This window comes from Pongo abelii, chromosome 7, assembly GCF_028885655.2.
Source record: "Pongo abelii isolate AG06213 chromosome 7, NHGRI_mPonAbe1-v2.0_pri, whole genome shotgun sequence".
Classification (NCBI taxonomy): Eukaryota; Metazoa; Chordata; class Mammalia; order Primates; family Hominidae; genus Pongo; species Pongo abelii.
Genome location: NC_071992.2, coordinates 3,487,883 through 3,506,901, shown reverse-complemented (window position 1 = coordinate 3,506,901; position 19,019 = coordinate 3,487,883). Strand labels below are relative to the sequence as shown.

The 19,019-nt window shown below is 41.2% G+C and overlaps 1 protein-coding gene across 1 annotated transcript in view; it reads left to right on the top strand.

Moving 5' to 3' along the window:
* The window catches only part of CSMD1 (CUB and Sushi multiple domains 1), a 2,063,616-nt gene that overhangs the window by 1,518,038 nt on the left and 526,559 nt on the right, over positions 1–19,019 (top strand). The window contains exon 12 of the mRNA XM_024251429.3: positions 6,519–6,631. Coding sequence (XP_024107197.3) covers positions 6,519–6,631 — 113 coding nt within the window. The remainder of the gene's footprint in view (positions 1–6,518; positions 6,632–19,019) is intronic.

Genomic DNA, 19,019 nt, shown 5'->3' with positions numbered 1-19,019 from the left:
TATGAAACTGAATTGCATGAAGGATTCTAAGATGACCTAGAGGCAAAAAGTCCTAATCTGGCCTCAAGAGGCTAAGAAATGCCCAGTGAGAATCCTCAGAGTCTTCAAAGACTCTTAGCTTAGCAGGAAGAATTGACAGTCCATCCAGGGATTTCAGGGTTTGCAAAGCCCTAGGAACTGAGAAATGCCATCATTTTGGAGAATGGGGAAAGATAAATACGGCTGGAGCCGAACATGCCTGGGAGATGACAGAGTTTTAGACTGCAGGGCTTGGGGGCGAAAAGGCAGGCAGCTACAATATGACGGCTTATTTCTCCAAAATAAAATTACATTTTCTTTTATAAAAAATCGATTTATTTAGCATTTCATTAGGATAACTATATTTTTAAGTTTAAATCAGAACGCTATGTACTATAGAGTCAACTTGGGGAAAAATTGATCTGTGTTAAAGAAAGCAAGACTAATTATGTAACTATATGTTATGATGAATGTTAAAGTATAGTAAGTTCCCACTTAACATCATTAATAGGTCTTTGGAAACTGTGACTTCAAGTAAAACTCTGTATAACAAAACCAATTTCCCCTTAGGCTAATTGATATAAACAAGAGTTAAGTTCCTACAGCATATTTCTGCTCACAAAAAGCATGACCAAACTTTTGCATAAAGACCAAAACACTCCTAATATTAAACATTTAAATAAATGTGAGCTATGCACACTTTTAGGAAAGATTAATGAAAACAAGTAAGATTACTGTTTACCCAATTTTTGGTGGATGGATGAGTGACAGTCGTAGGGGTGGAGGTTGGTTACATCAAGGGATAAATAAATGTTTGTTTGCCAAGAGAACATTTTCAGGAAAACCTCCTCCCCCCAGAGAGGTCAAAAACATTTACACATGTGACAGCTCCCTGAGCACTTTCCTATTGCATTGTTTATTGTCCTGCATTTGTATAATTATCGTTATCTTTGACACATTTTTATTTGACAACAATTTATATTCATTCATTCATTCCTTTTCCGACCAGCTCATTAGCTAATGCCAATAAACTTCACATGCACAGCTTTGGGATGTGGGAGAAAACCTGGGAGCAAATCCAGGCAGACATTGGGGAACATGCCAACCCCATTGATATGGTTTGGCTCTGTGTCCCCACCCAAATCTTATCTCGAATTGTAATCCCCATAATCCTCATGTATTGAGGGAGGGACCTGGTGGGAGGTGATTGGATCATGGGGGCAGTTTCTCCCATGCTGTACTCATGGTGGTGAAGGAGTTTCACCAGATCTGATGGTTTTATGTTTGACAGTTCCTCCTTCACATGCTCTCTTCTGCTGCCATGTAAGACGTGCCTTGCTTCCCTTTCACCCTCTACCACGATTGTAAGTTTCCTGAGGCCTCCCCAGCCATGTGGAACTATGAGTCAGTTAAACCTCCTTTTTTTATAAATTACCCAGTCTCTCGGTCTTGGATAATATCTTTATACCAGTGTGTGAGTAGACCGATACACCCATACAGACACCACCCCTGCTAGGAATCTATCTTCTTCATCAGTGTTATAATGAAATGAAATTGAACAAAATGACTGTATTTGAGCACCTACTGTATTTAATCAAAGCCAGTATCTATTTTATTTTTCAGTTATTATTATTTTGAAAATCCTGTTTCAAACAGATAAGCAGTTGCAAAGGGTAACAATATTGCTTGCTTCTTTGTTTTAAAGAAATCATTTCTCAGTGTTAGCAAGACAAAATAGTTCTCAAAACCTGAAAGAGGAACAAAAGTTCTTTTGTTTTAAATATTATAAAATAACATAAAAATTTAAAAATAAATCAAAAAGTGTTTTTACTGTATGAAATTTTTGTAAGTTAATTAGCTTTAAAATAACTGTAATAAGCTGTAATTACAGTTCTTCTCATAAGTATAACTGTCACATAGCAGGCTTAAAATAAATTCCAAAACGAGTAATAAACATAAACCTGATTTGACATTTGATTGAAAGAACTTTGTGCGGAATATGGCAGTGTGCTTGCTGACTGTTTCATGCAAGTGTACAAGTAATATAAGATTAAAGCAAAGTTCAGTACAGAACTTAAGAAATTAAATATGTTGACTTAGAGGTATGTCTAAAGTAGCTGAACAGACAGTATAAGTCTTTTCAATGTGTAAGAATTTTCTACATGACAATTATGTTTTTAATAAGTCAAAATCAAGTCGAATGTCTAGGGGAAATGAAATGCCAGAATCAGGAGACAGAGTTAGGAGCCTACTTCGGTGGGGTGGGTGTGAGATAATCAGTGTTCAACCGAGAGGTTGGAAATGGGGAGAAAACAATGGTGTGAAAAACATCAAAGAAGTACGAGGAAAATAAACTCCCCCAACAGTTACTTCTAGTGGCCAATGACTGGTGACGTGAAAAGAATAAAAAAAACTTAGGAGATTTTGAGAGGCAGATATTTCATGTTTTGACTGCCCTAAATGTTTTCCCCTTTATACTTATGAATAAAGTTATCTGCTGAGAACAGAAGAAATAAGGGCTGGGAATGGGCTTGAGAAAAGTGGTGACGACTTAGGGCAATAACAAATGGCAATAGGAAAAATACACTACTATAATTCAGGAAAAAAATGTGGCACCATATGACTAGTGTGAGTCTGGAAATCTTTAAATCTTATATATATATATGTATAAATCAGCAAGTTCTTCATCATCTTTCTTGTGCACACATATGGAAAGATAGAGAGTGGATGGCTGGATTGATCTCAAGTTGGGGTTTTGTCAGAGATGGGACCGATTGGTAGTAGATTTTAACACAGTTAAGGTGCTGAAAAGACAGAATAGCAGAGTACCAATCATGTTGTCCAGGCTGGGTAAAAATGTGACCAAATCTTTAGTAGAGGTCCCCAAGAATTGGGAAGTGTGTTTCAGAAAGTACACACTTATGATAGTTAAAAGATATTGCAGTGTGGTCAGAAAGAGGGGTTAGGTGCTTAAGTTTGTTATGATAAAGAGTAGCAAGGTTCAAGGTATGACCAGTGATTTCATACCTTGCACCTTGATGTCATACCTTGCAGTGGAGTGGAGAGAAAAGTTATTGAGTTAAAAGAGCCAAGAATCCATGAGTCACTTTACAAGAATTATCAGACTGCCCACAGGGAGCAATGACAACAAGCCAGGGGCTACACAAAGGGAGAGGACGATGATGGACAGCAGTAGAATCATGTTGCATGGTGGCATAAGTCTCGAAGTCAAAGGGGTGTAAAAGAGAGAAGCGAGTGGGAGTGGGGAACACAGATGAGAAGGGTGCTGACACCACCTCTAAGCCCAAAGGGAGAAGGGACAAACACTCTCCTCGACTCATTTTGCATGTGAACCAAGTGCCATGTGTATATTAACATGTAGGGAAAAATTAACAGCTATGTACACATTCTTCTTTAACTGTATAATATTAAAACGGTACATTTTCTTTCCTCTTCCTTCTTCCACCCAAAACCATGAATTTGACTTAAGATACACATTTTTCCTTTATATATTCACTTACCTTAGGGAATAGTAACAGAAAGCAAGGAAGGAAGGAAGGAAAGAAGAAAGGAAAGGAAGAAAGAAGGAAGGAAGGAGAGAGGAAGAAGGGAGGGAGAGAGGGAGGGAAGGAGGGAGAGAGGAAGAAGGAGGGAGGGAAGGAAGGAAAGAGAGATGAAGAAGGAAGGAGGGAAGGAGGGAAAGAAGGGAGGGAGGAAGGAAGGGAGGAAGGAAGGAAGGAAGGAAGGAAGGAAGGAAGGAAGGAAGGAAGGAACTAAACCAGGAAGGAAAGAGGAAGAAGGAAGGAAGGAGGGAAGGAAGGAAGGAAGGAAATAAGGAACTAAGCCAGATTCCAAACTTGATATACAGAAAGCCCTGCAACCAATACTTATGGAATATAATTTCTTGTAATTGCATGTGGAACCCTTACCAAAATTGACTATATTTAAATCAAAACTGCTAATTTCTGACAAGGACTGGTATCTACACTACAATATATCGAGAGAGTTTTCAATATTTAAAAGGAAGAAAAGAGAGACCTCTCATTAAAGAAGACGTATAAATGGCAAATAAACACGAGACAATATTTTACATCATTACCGATTAGTTAAATGCACATAGCTACTAAAGTGTAAAAAAATGCTGACAACACCAAATGCCTGTTGAGAACACAAAGAGTCTGGGGTGCTCACACATTGCTGGTTGGAATGTACAACCAGTCTGGGGGAAAATTTGGTAGTTTCTTTAAACACTAAACATGATTATACAATGCAGCTGTTGCCCTCTTGGGCTTTTATCTCAGGTAAATGAAGATTTGTGCTCACACAAAAACCTGCACACACATGTTCAAAGCAGCTTTAGGTGTCATCTGCCAAAACTAGTATCAGCCCAAATACCCTTAACCAGGTGGATGATTAAGCAAGCTGTGGTATATACAGAACATGACATACTACCCAGCGATAAAAGGGAACAAACTATTGGTATAAACAACAACTGGGATAAATCTTCCGGGAATTAAGCTAAGTGAGTAAAATCGAATCCCAAGTTGTTAAACACTGTGATTTCATTTGTATGATTTTTTTAAATGAATAATTTAGAGATGGAGACTGATTAGTGGTTGCTAGGGGTTAGGGACAGTGAACAGGGTGTAGCAAGAGGGGCATCAGTGTGATTTTAAGGGCAAAGCACCAGAGAATTTGGAGGGAATGGAGCTGCCCTGCATTGACTATGGCGGTGGATTCAGGAGCCGAGACATGTGACGTATTTGTGCAGAGCTACATGCACAGACGTACATACAAAACAGGAATAAAACACGGAAAGTTTTAATGAGGCTGGTAGATTGTATCCATGTCAATGTCCTGATTGTTACAGTTTTGCAAGATGTTACCACTCGGGGAACTAGGTAAATAATACATGTGATCTCTTTATATTATTTTGTACTACCTACCACATATGCATCTACAATTATCTTAATAAAAATTTCAAGAATTTAAAAATATTAATCATCCCCTACTTGCGTTTATGCACTGTAAATTCTATGTAGAAATTGAAATAAATGAAACACTGCTACAAACAATAACATGAATACATTTCACCAATATAATGTCGAACAAAATGTTATATATAGTATGATTTCATTTATAAAAAAACTTTAAAGAAGATGTAAAACTGATAGTTTGGCAAGGTGGGAGGAGACGATGGTGACTGGGAGAAGGTACAAGAAGCTTTGGGGTGTTGGTAATTCTCTAAGAGTTGATCTGCGTGGTGGTTCACTTTGTAAAAATTCGTAGAGTTAGACATTCATGATCTGTGCACTTTTTGGCTTGTTACACCTCAATAAATGTATGAATAAGAAAGAAAGAAAAAATCTCTCTTCAAACAAGCCAACAAAAGAAGCAAATGAAAAAGAACAATCTTGCCAACAAAGACAAATCTTCAGAAAGAAATACATATTTAGTTACTACACAGCATTCACAGAAATATTTTCCTCTTTTTAATTTGTGTGTAACATTGCATGAGTTACTTCACATATAATGACAGTTGTTCGTCTTCCTTTGAAGAATCCGGTGCTCTGTGCTGCCTAAGGTGAGGATGTTGGGTTGATAGACAGATGATATGATTAATGGGGCAAATCATATGCTCATATTCCTGAAACTACTTTGCTGAAAGTCAAGCTTCCTATTTGATTAGGGACATTTGTTTTGGTTGAATTGATTTTTTTCTTACACTTTTTCTATTTCAACATGCTTTTCTGTCAGCATGTTGAGTTCAGTCAATGGATTTAGTGTTTCTTTTCACTGGCTGACAGCAGCCCCTATGTGACTGTTTTGTTAATACACAATGAATGCTTCACTGAAACTCACATTTGGTGTGACCCAGACATTAATATGCAGGGGGAGTGTTCAATAAATGCTGCCAAATCTATTTCAGCTATGCATGCTGTTCTTTTCAAAATTCTCTTAAGGTATAATTACCTGTAATATATTTTAAAAGGAGAGTTTGTGATAAAGTTACATACTAGTTCTAGACAGTGAAAACCTTTTGTGAATGAACCCGTACCGTTTCTTGTGATAGAGATGCTTTCTCTTTCACGGCTGGTGTTGTATAATCCTACAGCAACTGTGCACATCTCTAGTCACCTCAGATAAACAACTGTCCCATATTTTTTCCAGGACTGTCCCAGTTTTAACACTGTTACTCCTGCACCTGGGGAAGCCCCTCGGTTCCAGGAAAATGGGATGGTTGATTGCCCTAAGTTGATTTTTTAAAAGAAAATACACAAATTGGCAGCCATAGAATAGAGTAATTTCTGTAAAGCACCAGTGATAGTGATGTTTGAATATTAATATAATGGACAAGAGGCTGTAAAGTCTTTGAAAGAGGGTCTTGTTACTGATGTATCTAGGGTTTGGCTGTTTAAAGCAGCAAGACCTTCCTTTGAGGTGGAAGTTGATATACTTGTTGCCTTACATAAAAGCTTTGACATTTCTCTTCCATGCAGGCTCACGGGATCCAGTGTTCCTGACCTCATCGTGAGCATGAGCAACCAGATGTGGCTACATCTGCAGTCGGATGATAGCATTGGCTCACCTGGGTTTAAAGCTGTTTACCAAGGTATGATGAGAATACACTTAACAGGGTTGGAAGTTAGCATTCCAACAGAGGGCAGAGACCATTCTGTATTGGTTAGGTAGAAGTAAAATCAACAAGTCAAACAATGCTGATAAATAGGAATCACGATGGGAACTTCCTTAAAGTCTACTAACACTCGCTTTTGTGAATGAGAATGTTCAACTTCTGAAAACTCGGCTTGCCATGATATGTGCTCTGATTATCCCAAAATGAAGAGTGAGGTGAAGTATTAGGTGTAAGCTAGGAAATGTGAACATATGTGTGGATCTTTTGACCATATCATATTGCCTGGTGTTTCTCAAAACCTTCTTTTATGTGAGCAAACATAGAAAAGACAATATAATGAATCTGAAAAGATTTAGAATTATAAATTTTTATGAGCCAAATTCAAATATTTGAAATGAAAGCCCAGTGCCTGTCATTGTTTTTGAGCTAGTTTACAACTTTACAAGTTATAGAAAACCGATACCAATGCAAACAATTTCTGAACCATTGAAATGCAAATGAATTTCCTGTGAAAGAGATGCCATTACTTATTATCCTGTGGATATTGATTACTTTTAAATCAATTAGCAAATTTATTTCAGTATTTCTGATTGTCTATATATTTGTGATCTTTGGATTCTCCTTTGAAATAGTTTTTAAAATATCTTACTGGTTCCTTCATTAGTAACTGAGTTCCTTAAAATATTTGAACTGATAGATGTGTATGTGTATAGGTAAAAATGAAAATATTTATCTGGAGCTGTTGGAATTGTATTTTATTCTACTTTTTGAATTTGAGTAAATAGGCAGTATGTTCTCATTTCCCAAGTGTATACCATAGGAATAGTTTTAGGAGCTGAAAAATGTAACAAGAAGTTATTACCCATGAAATCAATGAAAGAGATAATAAAAAAGCATCCACCAATCCTAAATCAACAAGCATGGTAAGGGACATTGTCATGAGTCCATGTGAGTGAACACGCTACAGCACGGCTGCTCTCTCTCTCTCTCTGTGGGATAAAGGGCCACAATGTTAAAGGGTCCTGTGGTGAGTGGGCCCACCCAGGAGTATCCTCATCTACAAAGCATAAAATAGGTCCCTCCTTGCTGACACACGGAGTGTGGTGGAGACTTAATGACACTTTTGAATAAGAAATACCACAACAAAAAATGTATATTTACATCCCATTCAATGACTAAAACTAGAATGCAGAGGCAACTGCTGAATACCTCCTGACATTTGAATTTTTAGACCTGACCTTCAGTTGAACTTTTATGTGACTGTGCGGTTATTCAAGAAAGTATGGTGGAGACATAATATTTTCCACATGACCTACATTTGGTGCTGCCTTTGGTAGAATCTAAAATCATCAGTGAAATACCAGACACTTCCCAACAGGGCAAATTGCAGTAAATTCATTTCAGCAGCATTGAGATACACATCATGAGGTTTATGGTACCAGGAATAGGAGAGGAGCCTCATGCCCAAACTGCATCCTTGACTATGAAGAGACATAAGTAGTTCCATTAAAAGGTAAACATTCTCCCATGTGTCATATTTCACAGTGAATGACCACACCACATTAATTATAATTACATTTTACCCCAATTAGTGCTGTGGTAAGAGTCTCAGTAGCCACCCAGGAGATGTCATAAAAACGTGAAATGGCCATCAGTCCTTGAGAGATGGCCAATTCAATGTCATGTATTATCTTTGACAAAAGAATAGTCCAAAGGTAAAAAGGTAATTAAAACCAGTAACTAATCTAACATTTGAGGATTTTAAAAAATTGAGAGATTATAACAGTAGAAGACATTCTAAAAATGCATATTTCCAGAGTACTGTATTAAGCTAACAGTTGAATACACAGTGCAAATCACTTATAAAAGTGACCTTTATGCGTATACATAATTTTATATTATTTGACTCAAAGCATAGTTGTTCATAAATTATATTACCAGAAAACAGGCCAGGGAGGGGGGCTGACACCTGAATTTATAGCGCTTTGGGAGACCAAGGCAGGTGGATCACTTAAGGTCAGGAGTTCCAGACCAGCCTGGCCAACATAGTGAAACCCCTATCTCTCTTCAAAATACAAAAATAATTAGCTGTTTGTGGAGGGTGGGCACCTGTAATCCCAGATATACAGGAGGCTGAGGCAGAAGAATCGCTTGAACCCAGGTAGTGGAGCTTGCAGTGAGCCAAGATCGTGCCACTGCACTCCAGCCTAGGTGACAGAGTGAGACTCCATCTTAAAAAAAGAAAAAAAAGTTATCAGAAAATATATACAGCATATATTTACATAGAGTTAAATGTTCTATGTTTTGATGTTGTCTGATTTTCACTAACATTTAGTGCTAGGAACACAGGATCTGGAGCTGGACTCCCCTGAATACTGGTTCTGCTGCTCAGTAACTGAACCTTAGTGTAAGTTATTTAAACCCTTTGTGTATCAGACTCATCATTAAAAAAGTCAAAGTAATCACAACTGCTTCATAATTTTATTGAAAAATCAACTGAGTAAAACATGTAAGGCTCATAACACATAGAGTAAGAACTTAAGAAATGCTAGCTCTTATTTCTGTTTGCATTTTCATTTTAATTTTGAGATTTTTCTACAAACATGATGTTTTCATTATATAAATAATAGTGTGCACAGTAAGACATGTAAACCCAACTGAGGGGTGTTTAGATGAATTGTAAGCACCCCTTCTCTCCAGCTTCTAGCTGAGCCAGTTAACTTCCTCAGAGGCAACAGCTCTCTACATTTTCTCATAGTCTCTAGAGAAATTTTCAATGTGTGCACTCTGATACCTGGAGTCACAGTCAGTCCCTCGGACTACAAACCCTAGACAAACTGCTATTCAAGAAATCCCACATCATCTTATTTTAACATCCACTCGAATTTCTGAGACTCCATCCTAATAAAGTAGCTATCAATTTAACCTCACTCATTATCAAAGGCCACCCATGTCAACCCTTACTGGCCTAACTACTCCAACCTTGACAAGAAATCAAGAATAGCCTGAGTAGTGTAAAATATTTCGGGAACCCTCAAATCTTCGGATCACACTTCTTACCCTAAGATGTTCATGGTCTCTGCTACTTTGGGCACTGTTTTCTCTGAGAAAATCTCCCCAGAGGATGCTTTCCTGGCACCCCCACTACCCCCTGCCAGCACACACAATAATGGTGAGGGGGCTGCCTCAGGACACGAGGACCAGGAGGACCTTGGGTCCACTCTACCCACCTGTGGCCTCCATCATCCCGGGCTCGTAGGCTTGGGCATATCTGAGATTTCTCCATTCGTGCTGTCTCTAACTCCCCAAGGACAATCGTCTCTCCTCCATCCCCTCAAGATGCCTGGAGGGTCTACTCAGCTAATGGACCCTTTTAGAGGCATTTTTCCGAAAGCAAGTAGGGTGGAGAAATGAAAACCAGGGCCTGTGCATCCCCTGAAAATCACAGGGAGTGGAGGATAGGCAGGGATGAGCTCAGAGACCAAAAACAACAGGGGTCCCTGCTGGCGAGGCCCCAGCAGCAAGCACAAAAGAACAATTCACAGAAACAAATGCTCTTGCTAGACTTCAGTTGGCATGTGTATGTTATACAGTATGTTTTATACATATTCCCTAATATATAAGCACGTGCATACATATGAGCATGTGCATTATCTATAGCTATTATACACACACAGAATGAGAGAGAGAGTGTGAAGTGATAATTTGCCCTAAGAAAATTATGGGGAAAAAAAATGCAAAGTTTAAAAAACAAAGAGAGCTCTTGAAGGAGATCATGTTAGGTGTCAGAAAGTGACGGGAGAGAGGTGAGCTTTGTTTAAAACCATTTTACAAATGAAAATACTGAATTAAAAATAATCTGTTCAAAAGCCCAAATGCTAAGAAGCAGGATGTAAATTAATTATGGTAGAGCCATATAAGGCAACACTGACCATTCATAAACAAACTCTCTATGGCTAATATATATTTTTAAAACAAATTTTACATATACAATTTATATATAGATTTGCTATATATATAGATTCTACCTATGTATAATTTATATACTTATAAATCATTTATTTATATATTTATAAATCATATTTATAATAGATAAAATCCATATAAATAGTATATCTCAGAATACCATATAAGAAAAGATAATGTGAGCCCAGGGCATAGTTTCTCCATTTTATATTTGAAAATAAAATATATATTATATATCATAGCAACTGATTGTTAGTCAACAGAAAATAAAGAAAAATCCCTGTGCTCAATTCAAGGTTGGTTTCCCTCATAACCACTGCAGCTTCTAGCCATGAGGAAGTTAACAAGAAGGAAACTTGATCCCTGGATATTTTTATAAGCAATTACATGTTTGCTATTGTAGTGGTCCCAGATTTTTATGGCTTCTCTGTCTATAGTAAAGTGAGTTGACTCTGAAGCATTTTTTGTTACAAAAAAAAATTCAATTCGAGTTCATCACACAAGTTGATGAACTGCATCTCCACAAATCATGTTTCATGTAATTTGCCATAGCTATTTACATTCCAGCAGGGGGTAAGTTAAAGGAACTGTTCCCTGTGACGTGCTGCTGTGTAGTCAAAACAAGACCTATTTTGGGCTAATACTAAGAGTGATTCCAGTAAAATTATTTGACTTTAGCGTCACCATTTCATACAAGAAACAGAATTGTCTCCTATGTCCGATGAATACATTGATAATAAGAGAATGGAAATTTGTGTAGGCATCTCAGTCTGTAGCCAAGGGTCTGTGCTCCTAGGGTGAATGGGGAAGTGAGGCTGTGTGTTGTATTGAATACGGGAATGTAGGAGATGGTTCAAAAAGCAGCATCTTTACCATTCTTGGCAGACGGAACTTTTGAGACAGCATTGATGTTATGTAATCTTGAAGGTGCTTCTCATCTTGAGTTGTTGGACTGGCATGAGTTACCCAGCCCAGTCTCGCCCGTCTTCTCTATGTGAGCAATTATGCACATTGAAAAGCGTCCAAGTGCAATGATGGCATATGGTGCAGTCCCTGAACCGAGGACAGCTCGCTGGTCCATGTAGAAAGTGAGCTCATGCCCCTGTCCTTGTGAGCACGAAGCCAATACGCTACTCAAAGTCAGGCAAGACAGGGCCTGCCAGAATAGTAGAGTGACTTCTAAAACCCTAAAAAGAAGGTGAAGCTGCAGGAAGTGGCTTCAAATAACCCTTTGTTTGCATGTTGTGGGAATGCCCAGTGGACCATCACAAAGCGTTTATAATGTGTACCTCCTTTTTCACAGCAGATACAGCCTTATATCTAAGGTGGATTTAACATTTTTTTTCAAGGGCTTGACTTAAATCTATGACAAATTACCCTTTTTCTTGGAAGCAGAGCCTGAGTTGGTGACTTATGTAGCGGGAAGTATTGGGAGTGTGCTTGGAATCGTCTGTAAGGCAGAGAAGGAAGTGGAGTTGGGTGGAGGGAGAAGTTGAACAGTGCCCAGTCACGAGAGGTGCACAGTTAGTTCATTCAGTTTGCCGTAACAGAATATGCAGATAGAGTTGGCTTAGAGACAATGGAATTGTATCTCTCACAGTTCTGGGAAGTCCACGAGCAAGGCAGTGGCAGATTTGGTGTCTGGCGAGGGCCGTTTCCTGGTTCATAGATGGCACTTTCTCACTGTGTCCTCACGTGGGGGACAGGGCAAGGCCACAAGCCTGGGCGTCCTTCACAAGGGCACTAATCCTGTTCACAGGGGGTCCACCCTTATCATGTCATCACCCTCTAAAGGCTGGCCCATCTCTGAAAACCATCAAATTTGGGGTTAGGTTTCAACTTAGGAATTTGGAGGGACACAAACAGTCAGACCACATCAGGTGCCTTAGATAAGAGGTCCCCAGCCTTTTTGGCACCAGGGACCGGTTTTAAGGAAGGCAGTTTTTCCATGGACTGGGAGAGGTGATGGTTTCAGGGTGACTGAGGTGCATTACATTTACTGTGCACTTTATTTCTATTATTACAGTGTAATATGTAATTAAATAATTATACAACTCTCCATAATGTAGAACCAGTGGGAGTCCTGAGCTTGTTTTCCTGCAACTAGACAGTCCCATCTGGGTGATGGGAGACAGTGACAGATCATCAGGCATTAGATTCTCATAAAGAGCGTGCAGCCTAGATCCCTCACATGTGCAGTTCACAATAGGGTTCTCACACTCCTAGGAGAATCTAATGTTGCTGCTGATCTGATGGGAGGCAGAGCTCAGGTGGTAATGCTCCTTTGCCTGCCACTCACCTCCTGCTGTGGTTCCCAGTTTGGGAACCCTTGCCTTAAATGATGCTACAGGGAGGTCTGGAGCTAGGATGGCGCTGTATAGTCTTCCAAACTGAAGCAATTGGGCCAGGCTTAGTGCCATTGATCATTGACATGGGTGGCCCCCAGGGAGGGACCAGAACACTGCTTGGGATGATTCCTGAAAAGAAATGCAGTGTGGGTCCCCAGCAGCTGGGGGCGAGGCCTGGGTTCTGAAGAGAGCACCCAAGTGGTGCCCTTGGGATCAAATACAGCCCAGCACTAGCACTGTTCAGTCTTCGCCAACTGGAAACAGCTTCTCCAGGATTCTGACTGGCCCCGTTTCCTAGGAACATGTGAAATACACACTCACTGCCACCCTCCTGTCTGGCCCATGTGAGGATCTGCCTCCTTAGCTGGTCTCTCAGCTGGGCTAGGTGGCTTCTGTAGCAGGGCAATGCTGACTCGATTCCTCACAGGGCCTCAGTCTCTGCTCACAATGCACTGCTCAGGTGGGCTGCTGGACTTGTCCGTGTTCTATCACACATAAGAGAGTCCCCATGGATAAATGGTCCCACTCATCTGTATTGTCTCAATGGGGACAATGGCCCCAGCTTTTTCTCCTGATTAGGGCCAGTCCTCCTGCAGGGATGATGGCTCCTTCCCTTGCTGGCGAGGCCTTGGGCATGAGGATCTTGAAGGTGCTGGGCCACAGGCGTAGCTTACAGTTTCATGGGGCCCTTCCTCTTCCTGCTGATGGAGACATCTCCCCTCTGAGAAGCAGGTTCTCTAGAACCACATAGCCTAATTTGAGAGATTGGGGAGCAGAGATCTCAATCAGCTCCTGGGATGGAGGTGAGACAGCTACTCCTGCTTCCCCTCCTCAGTTCCTGGCCCCATGTATTCCAGCCTCTGGGGACTGACACAGCATTATGGCTGTGGATTTAGGGTGAAGACCACATCCAGAGGACAGCAGCCCATCATTCCCAGCATCCTCTCCAAGCTGGCTCCTTAGCCATGCCTTCAGAAGCGCATTCCCTCATTCTATCCAGCAAAAGCCTTCTGGACTTCACAGTCTGTGGCAGGAATGCTGGGTCTCAGGGTCAGTAGCCCTTGCATCTTCTTTACTCTAAATTAAGGCCTTTGTTTGAGCATGTCCCTGAGAGGTGTGCAGCTATGAGCCCACTCTAGCAGCCTCAGTCCTGCACAGCGATGAGGGCCACATTTGATGGTGGGACCTGAGTCTGCAATGAACCCCATGCAAGAGAAAGTGTCCTGCCACGTGAACTCATGTGTTGTAAATTCGAATTTCCTCTCGACAGGCTTTCCTGAGGACTGCCATTCAATTTAATATGCTAAAGAACAAACTTATTGTTACTGCCCTCCACATCCCTTGAAACATAACTAGCCCTTCCATTCTTGGACCACAAGTGGGCGTATCTGCCTTCCTGGTGCTTAGCTCTTTGCTTCTAGAGCGAGCTTCCTGACCTGGGACTCACATCACCCCGTTGTCTGTTCTTACCCAGAGTGCGGCATCATTGTCTAGCAGCCAGGGAAGATAATCTCCCTATATTCTTTGAGAATTTGGACAACAGATTTATAATTATTGTTCTTGTCTTATTTCTTCTCAGCGACATTGGTGGTGGATGATCCTGTTCTCTTTTTCTCCACGAATTTCTGTCAGTTCCATCTAGTAAATATCCTATCCCATCCCTCCTTTTTATCTTCTTTCTCTTACCCTTAGACGGCTTCCACAGTGTCCACTCCAGGCGGCCTCTGTAGTGGCCGAAACTTCATTTCTCCCCGCTACTAATCTCTCCTATTTCTCCCACACACGGTAGTCCAGTCAGAATTATCTTTTTTCAAAAAATGAACATAGAGAGTGTTCCTACACTGTTTCAAATTGGTTGGAGCCTTCCCAGGGTCCACAGAATATTCTGTAAACTGGTTTCCAAATTCCATCTTCATCTCTCACCACCATCCACATACACTTCATGTTTGTCCCATGGAGTTTCCTAATCTTCAAATCTTCCTTTTTTCCTCTCTTTTACCTTTGCACACGTATCTCCCCAACAAGGATCATTCTTCTACAGACTCACCGTGTAGATCATTTGCTGATCTTCCCGTCTCATCTCAGAGATTACTTTCCCCAATAAGCCTCACATCCTAGATTCTGTGATTTGCTCCTACACAATCCTATACCACCCTGAGCTGCCTCCATCCCAACAATTGTTTAATTGCCTTTCTTCCCAGGAGACAGAAGCTCTGGGAATGCAAGGACCTCTTTATGCCCGTCACCTGTGCAGCTGTGCACACACTGCAGGTTGTATAGCTGCGTCCTTAGAGATGTGCAAAATGTGAGTGAATGTCTTAGCCAATTTCTGGACTGTTTAGATTTTTGTAGCATTATCATGGGCCATTTAACCCTTACCAATAATCTTAGGACCACTCCAGTTTTTTTTTTTTTTAAGTCTTAGTTTAGTTTTTAAACATTTGAGGAATTATAGCCCAGTAGCCAATGAGTCAACACAGGCTGTTTCTGGTTGTTGATGCTGCTCTGATTCCCGGACCCAAATCTGTTCATTTGTCGACAGCCTCATTCTTGAGTGCTTGGGTCCCTGAATGATGACCTTTTGGAACCCAGTTCCTGAAGTATATCTGGTGCCCTCTCTGGTTCTCTGAGTCCACCTCCCCTGGACTGTCCGGGAGTTCCCCTTCAGTGGCGGGTGCTCTGCTGCTATTGGTTGAATTCACCTGTTGGCAAAGGGATGCATTTCTGCACAGATCTCCCATGTACCTGTATTTATGCTGTTCTCTGCTCTCATCCGTGTCTCCGACTGCAGCATGCGTGGAGATCACCCAGGGGTCTTCATAGACGGAGATTCAGGTCAGGGTGGGCTTAAAAGTGCATATTCCTGTGGCACCGGTGCTGCATTGCAAGGAAGTTTCATGAGAAGGATCCACCATGCGATTCCTGTAATATTATGGCCTCTGTGTTTTGTACCCTGTGCCCCATGTCAGCCAGCAGGATAAGGGACACACTGGCCTGTCTCTCCTCACCTCACCCTGCTCACTCTGGTTCATGAGTCAGCTTCTTTCTGCACCTGTGGCTCCTGTGTGCCCCCACCATGGTGCAGCCACAACAGAGCAAGTCACTGAATTTCTGTCCCTCTTCCAGATCACCGTGTCTTCTCAAGAGCCGCAGGGTGCTGTAGCACAGTGTAGCACACTGTGTGCTTGCCATCCTGTGCCCATCCATCAGTCTTCCCCACACCAGGGCTCATGCCGCTTCCCTTCTGTCCGGGTGGGTCCTTCCTACCCTTCCGGGTAGGAAACACCCCTTCCCTTCCCCAAGGCCCAGCTTGAGAGCTGCGCCTCTCTCCTGGACAACTCACTGGGATGGAAATTCCTTCCAGTGTTTTCCTGTGGCTACCTGCAGCAGCTAGTTTTTAGCTAAGGTAACAATTTTCCTAGAGTGTTTTGTGAGTCCTTGACAAAGAGCCCCATTTTATTCAATTCTGTTTCTCCAGACCATTGCAGAGCACACGATGTCTTCATCTTGGTGAGCCATTTAGTAACCAAAGATATTAAAAGCCATTTACAAACCAAATATATTAATAATTAAGTGTTTGAAGCTGAAATTAATAGATTATATGTGTTCATTGTTGCTATTGTTTTCTTTAGGTGAATTACTAGCTAGCCCAACTAGCGTTCCATTGTCTTAACGCAAGACCAATAAGATGAACATAGGATTTTATTGAAACGATATTAAAACAAACAAGTAATAACAACAAACTATATATTAGAAAGATATTGAGTTTCCAGTCATCACCCTTTTTTGTTGACAGGGTTGAAGAATTTGTATGACGATATGCTGACATTCAGGACAGTCTTAACTTTAAGAAAAATATCAGAAGAACCATTGACTCTTGATTTCTATTTTTTTCTGAGTTATATTGCATGAATGAGTTATTAGCACAGATTCCTTTTAATAATGTGAGATAAGCCATTATTAAATATTTAAATATATCAGCACATAAGAGCCAAGAGAGCAGGTGGTGCCAGAGAACATTAAATTCTAATGCAGAAATTTGATATTTAAATTCCAGTTTTAGTGGCCCATTAGCTCCAGCTACATTCCACTCTCCCTTCCCAACATGTATCCTCACAGATTACATTTCAAAGTAAACTGAGATAAGATGTAGTGGAAATGACACGGAGGTTAAGCGCCGCGGGGCTCACGTTAGAGCAAACTTCCTGGGAGACGTTCTCCAATCTGTATTTTAGTCTCAGGTAGGAATGAAAGTTCTGATAATGATATTTGCAAATTATGAAAGAGCTTGTGAAATTAACAAAGTGTACTTCTAGATGATATTTTAGGCTCTGTAAGTGGAATGAGCTTCCTATTTTTTTCCAGCCATATGGCTGCCTTCCTCATTTCTCGTGTGTCATGAGTGTGTGAATGTGATAACATTCTCCCACATCTTTATCACTGGGATCCCCGCATCAGATACAATAAGGACCCACTTTTCCAAACAGGTTTTTTCCTTTCAATTGGAATTTGTTGCTTTCAATTTTCTCGCTACGTTTATTATTTTTCTTTGGTATTTCTGTTTCCTGTACGAGTTTTTATGATCTCAGCAAGAGTCTTTCTTAAAATTTCTGAATTGTGTTGACTTACAAATGGATGATATTTGCATTAGTAATTTAAAAGTTATAGATGGGACTATTCTATTCTCGAAATTCATCCTGTGTTTTTTAAACTGCGTACATATCCTCCTGCCTCTAAGCCAGGAACGGCCAGGCGTGGCATGCAGTTTTGATGACTCAGCTCCAATGCATTTCTTTTAGATCATCTGTTGCTTTAACATGTGAGCATGTGGAGCTCCGTTTCTTCTGCTTTTCTCTTGGGAAAGGGAGTGAGCAGAAAGAAAGTTTGTGCCATCTGAGACTGAGAATGAGAGAAACTGAAGAAGTTAGGCCACTTCAGACTTGGGCAAAAAGATTGTGATATGAGCTGAAGGTCAGGGAGTGTAGGATGAGGGGTGAAGATGAGGGGTACAGGGCAAGGGAAACAGGCTCAGGAGTCCAGGATGAGAGGTGCAGTGAGGAGCGCAGGATGAGGGGGTCCAGGTGAGGGGTCCAGGATGAGGAGTCCAGGAAGAGAGGTACAGGATGAGGGGTGCAGTGAGGAGTGCAGGAGGAGAGGTCCAGGTGAGGGATTCAGAGGGAGGGGTCCAGGAAGAGAGGTGAAGAATGAGGGGTACAAGTGAGGAGTACAGAATGAGGGGTACAGGTGAAGGGGTCCAGGATGAGATGTGCAGGGGAAGGAGTACAAAATGAGGGGCTATAGGATGAGGAAGTGCGGGATGAGGGTGTGTAGGGTGAGACAGTGCAGCAGGAGGGCTCCAGCATGAAGTGTAGAATACAAGGGGGGCAGGATAGTGCAGTGCTAGAGCTTAGCCAAGAGACCTGGGCTCGGGTTTCAGTTCTGCATCCAATTTGTTCTGAATACCCCTGGCCTTTAGTAGCCTATCTATAATGGGCAATGGGGATGGGTCATCTGCAGGCTTTGCTCCCACTTCTGAGAGAAATCAACAGCTCCAAATATTTCGCTTTTATGGGAAGCTCATTCCTGGAATGATTAGCAAGCTGAAGATGTGATTTTTCACCTCTGATACTGAAACACGTACACTAGGACTATTTCAATGCTAAGACAGGATAGGGGAGAACACAACTAGGTTTCGACATAGTAGAAAATAATGCAATGATGCTAAGTGAAAAACTGCGCCAACGCAGATAACCACGAAACACATGGTGACGTCATTCACAAGGCTTTCAATGCTGTGCATTTTCTAAATTGTATTAGAAAATAGAAGAGTAAGGGGTGGAGCCAAGATGGCCGAATAGGAACAGCTCCAGTCTACAGCTCCTAGCATGAGCGACACAGAAGATGGGTGATTTCCGCATTTCCAACTGAGGTACCGGGTTCATCTAACTGGGGAGTGTCAGACAGTGGGTGCAAGACGGTGGGTGCAGCACACCAAGCATGAGCTGAAGCAGGGTGAGGCATCGTCTCACCCAGGAAGAGCAAGGGGTCAG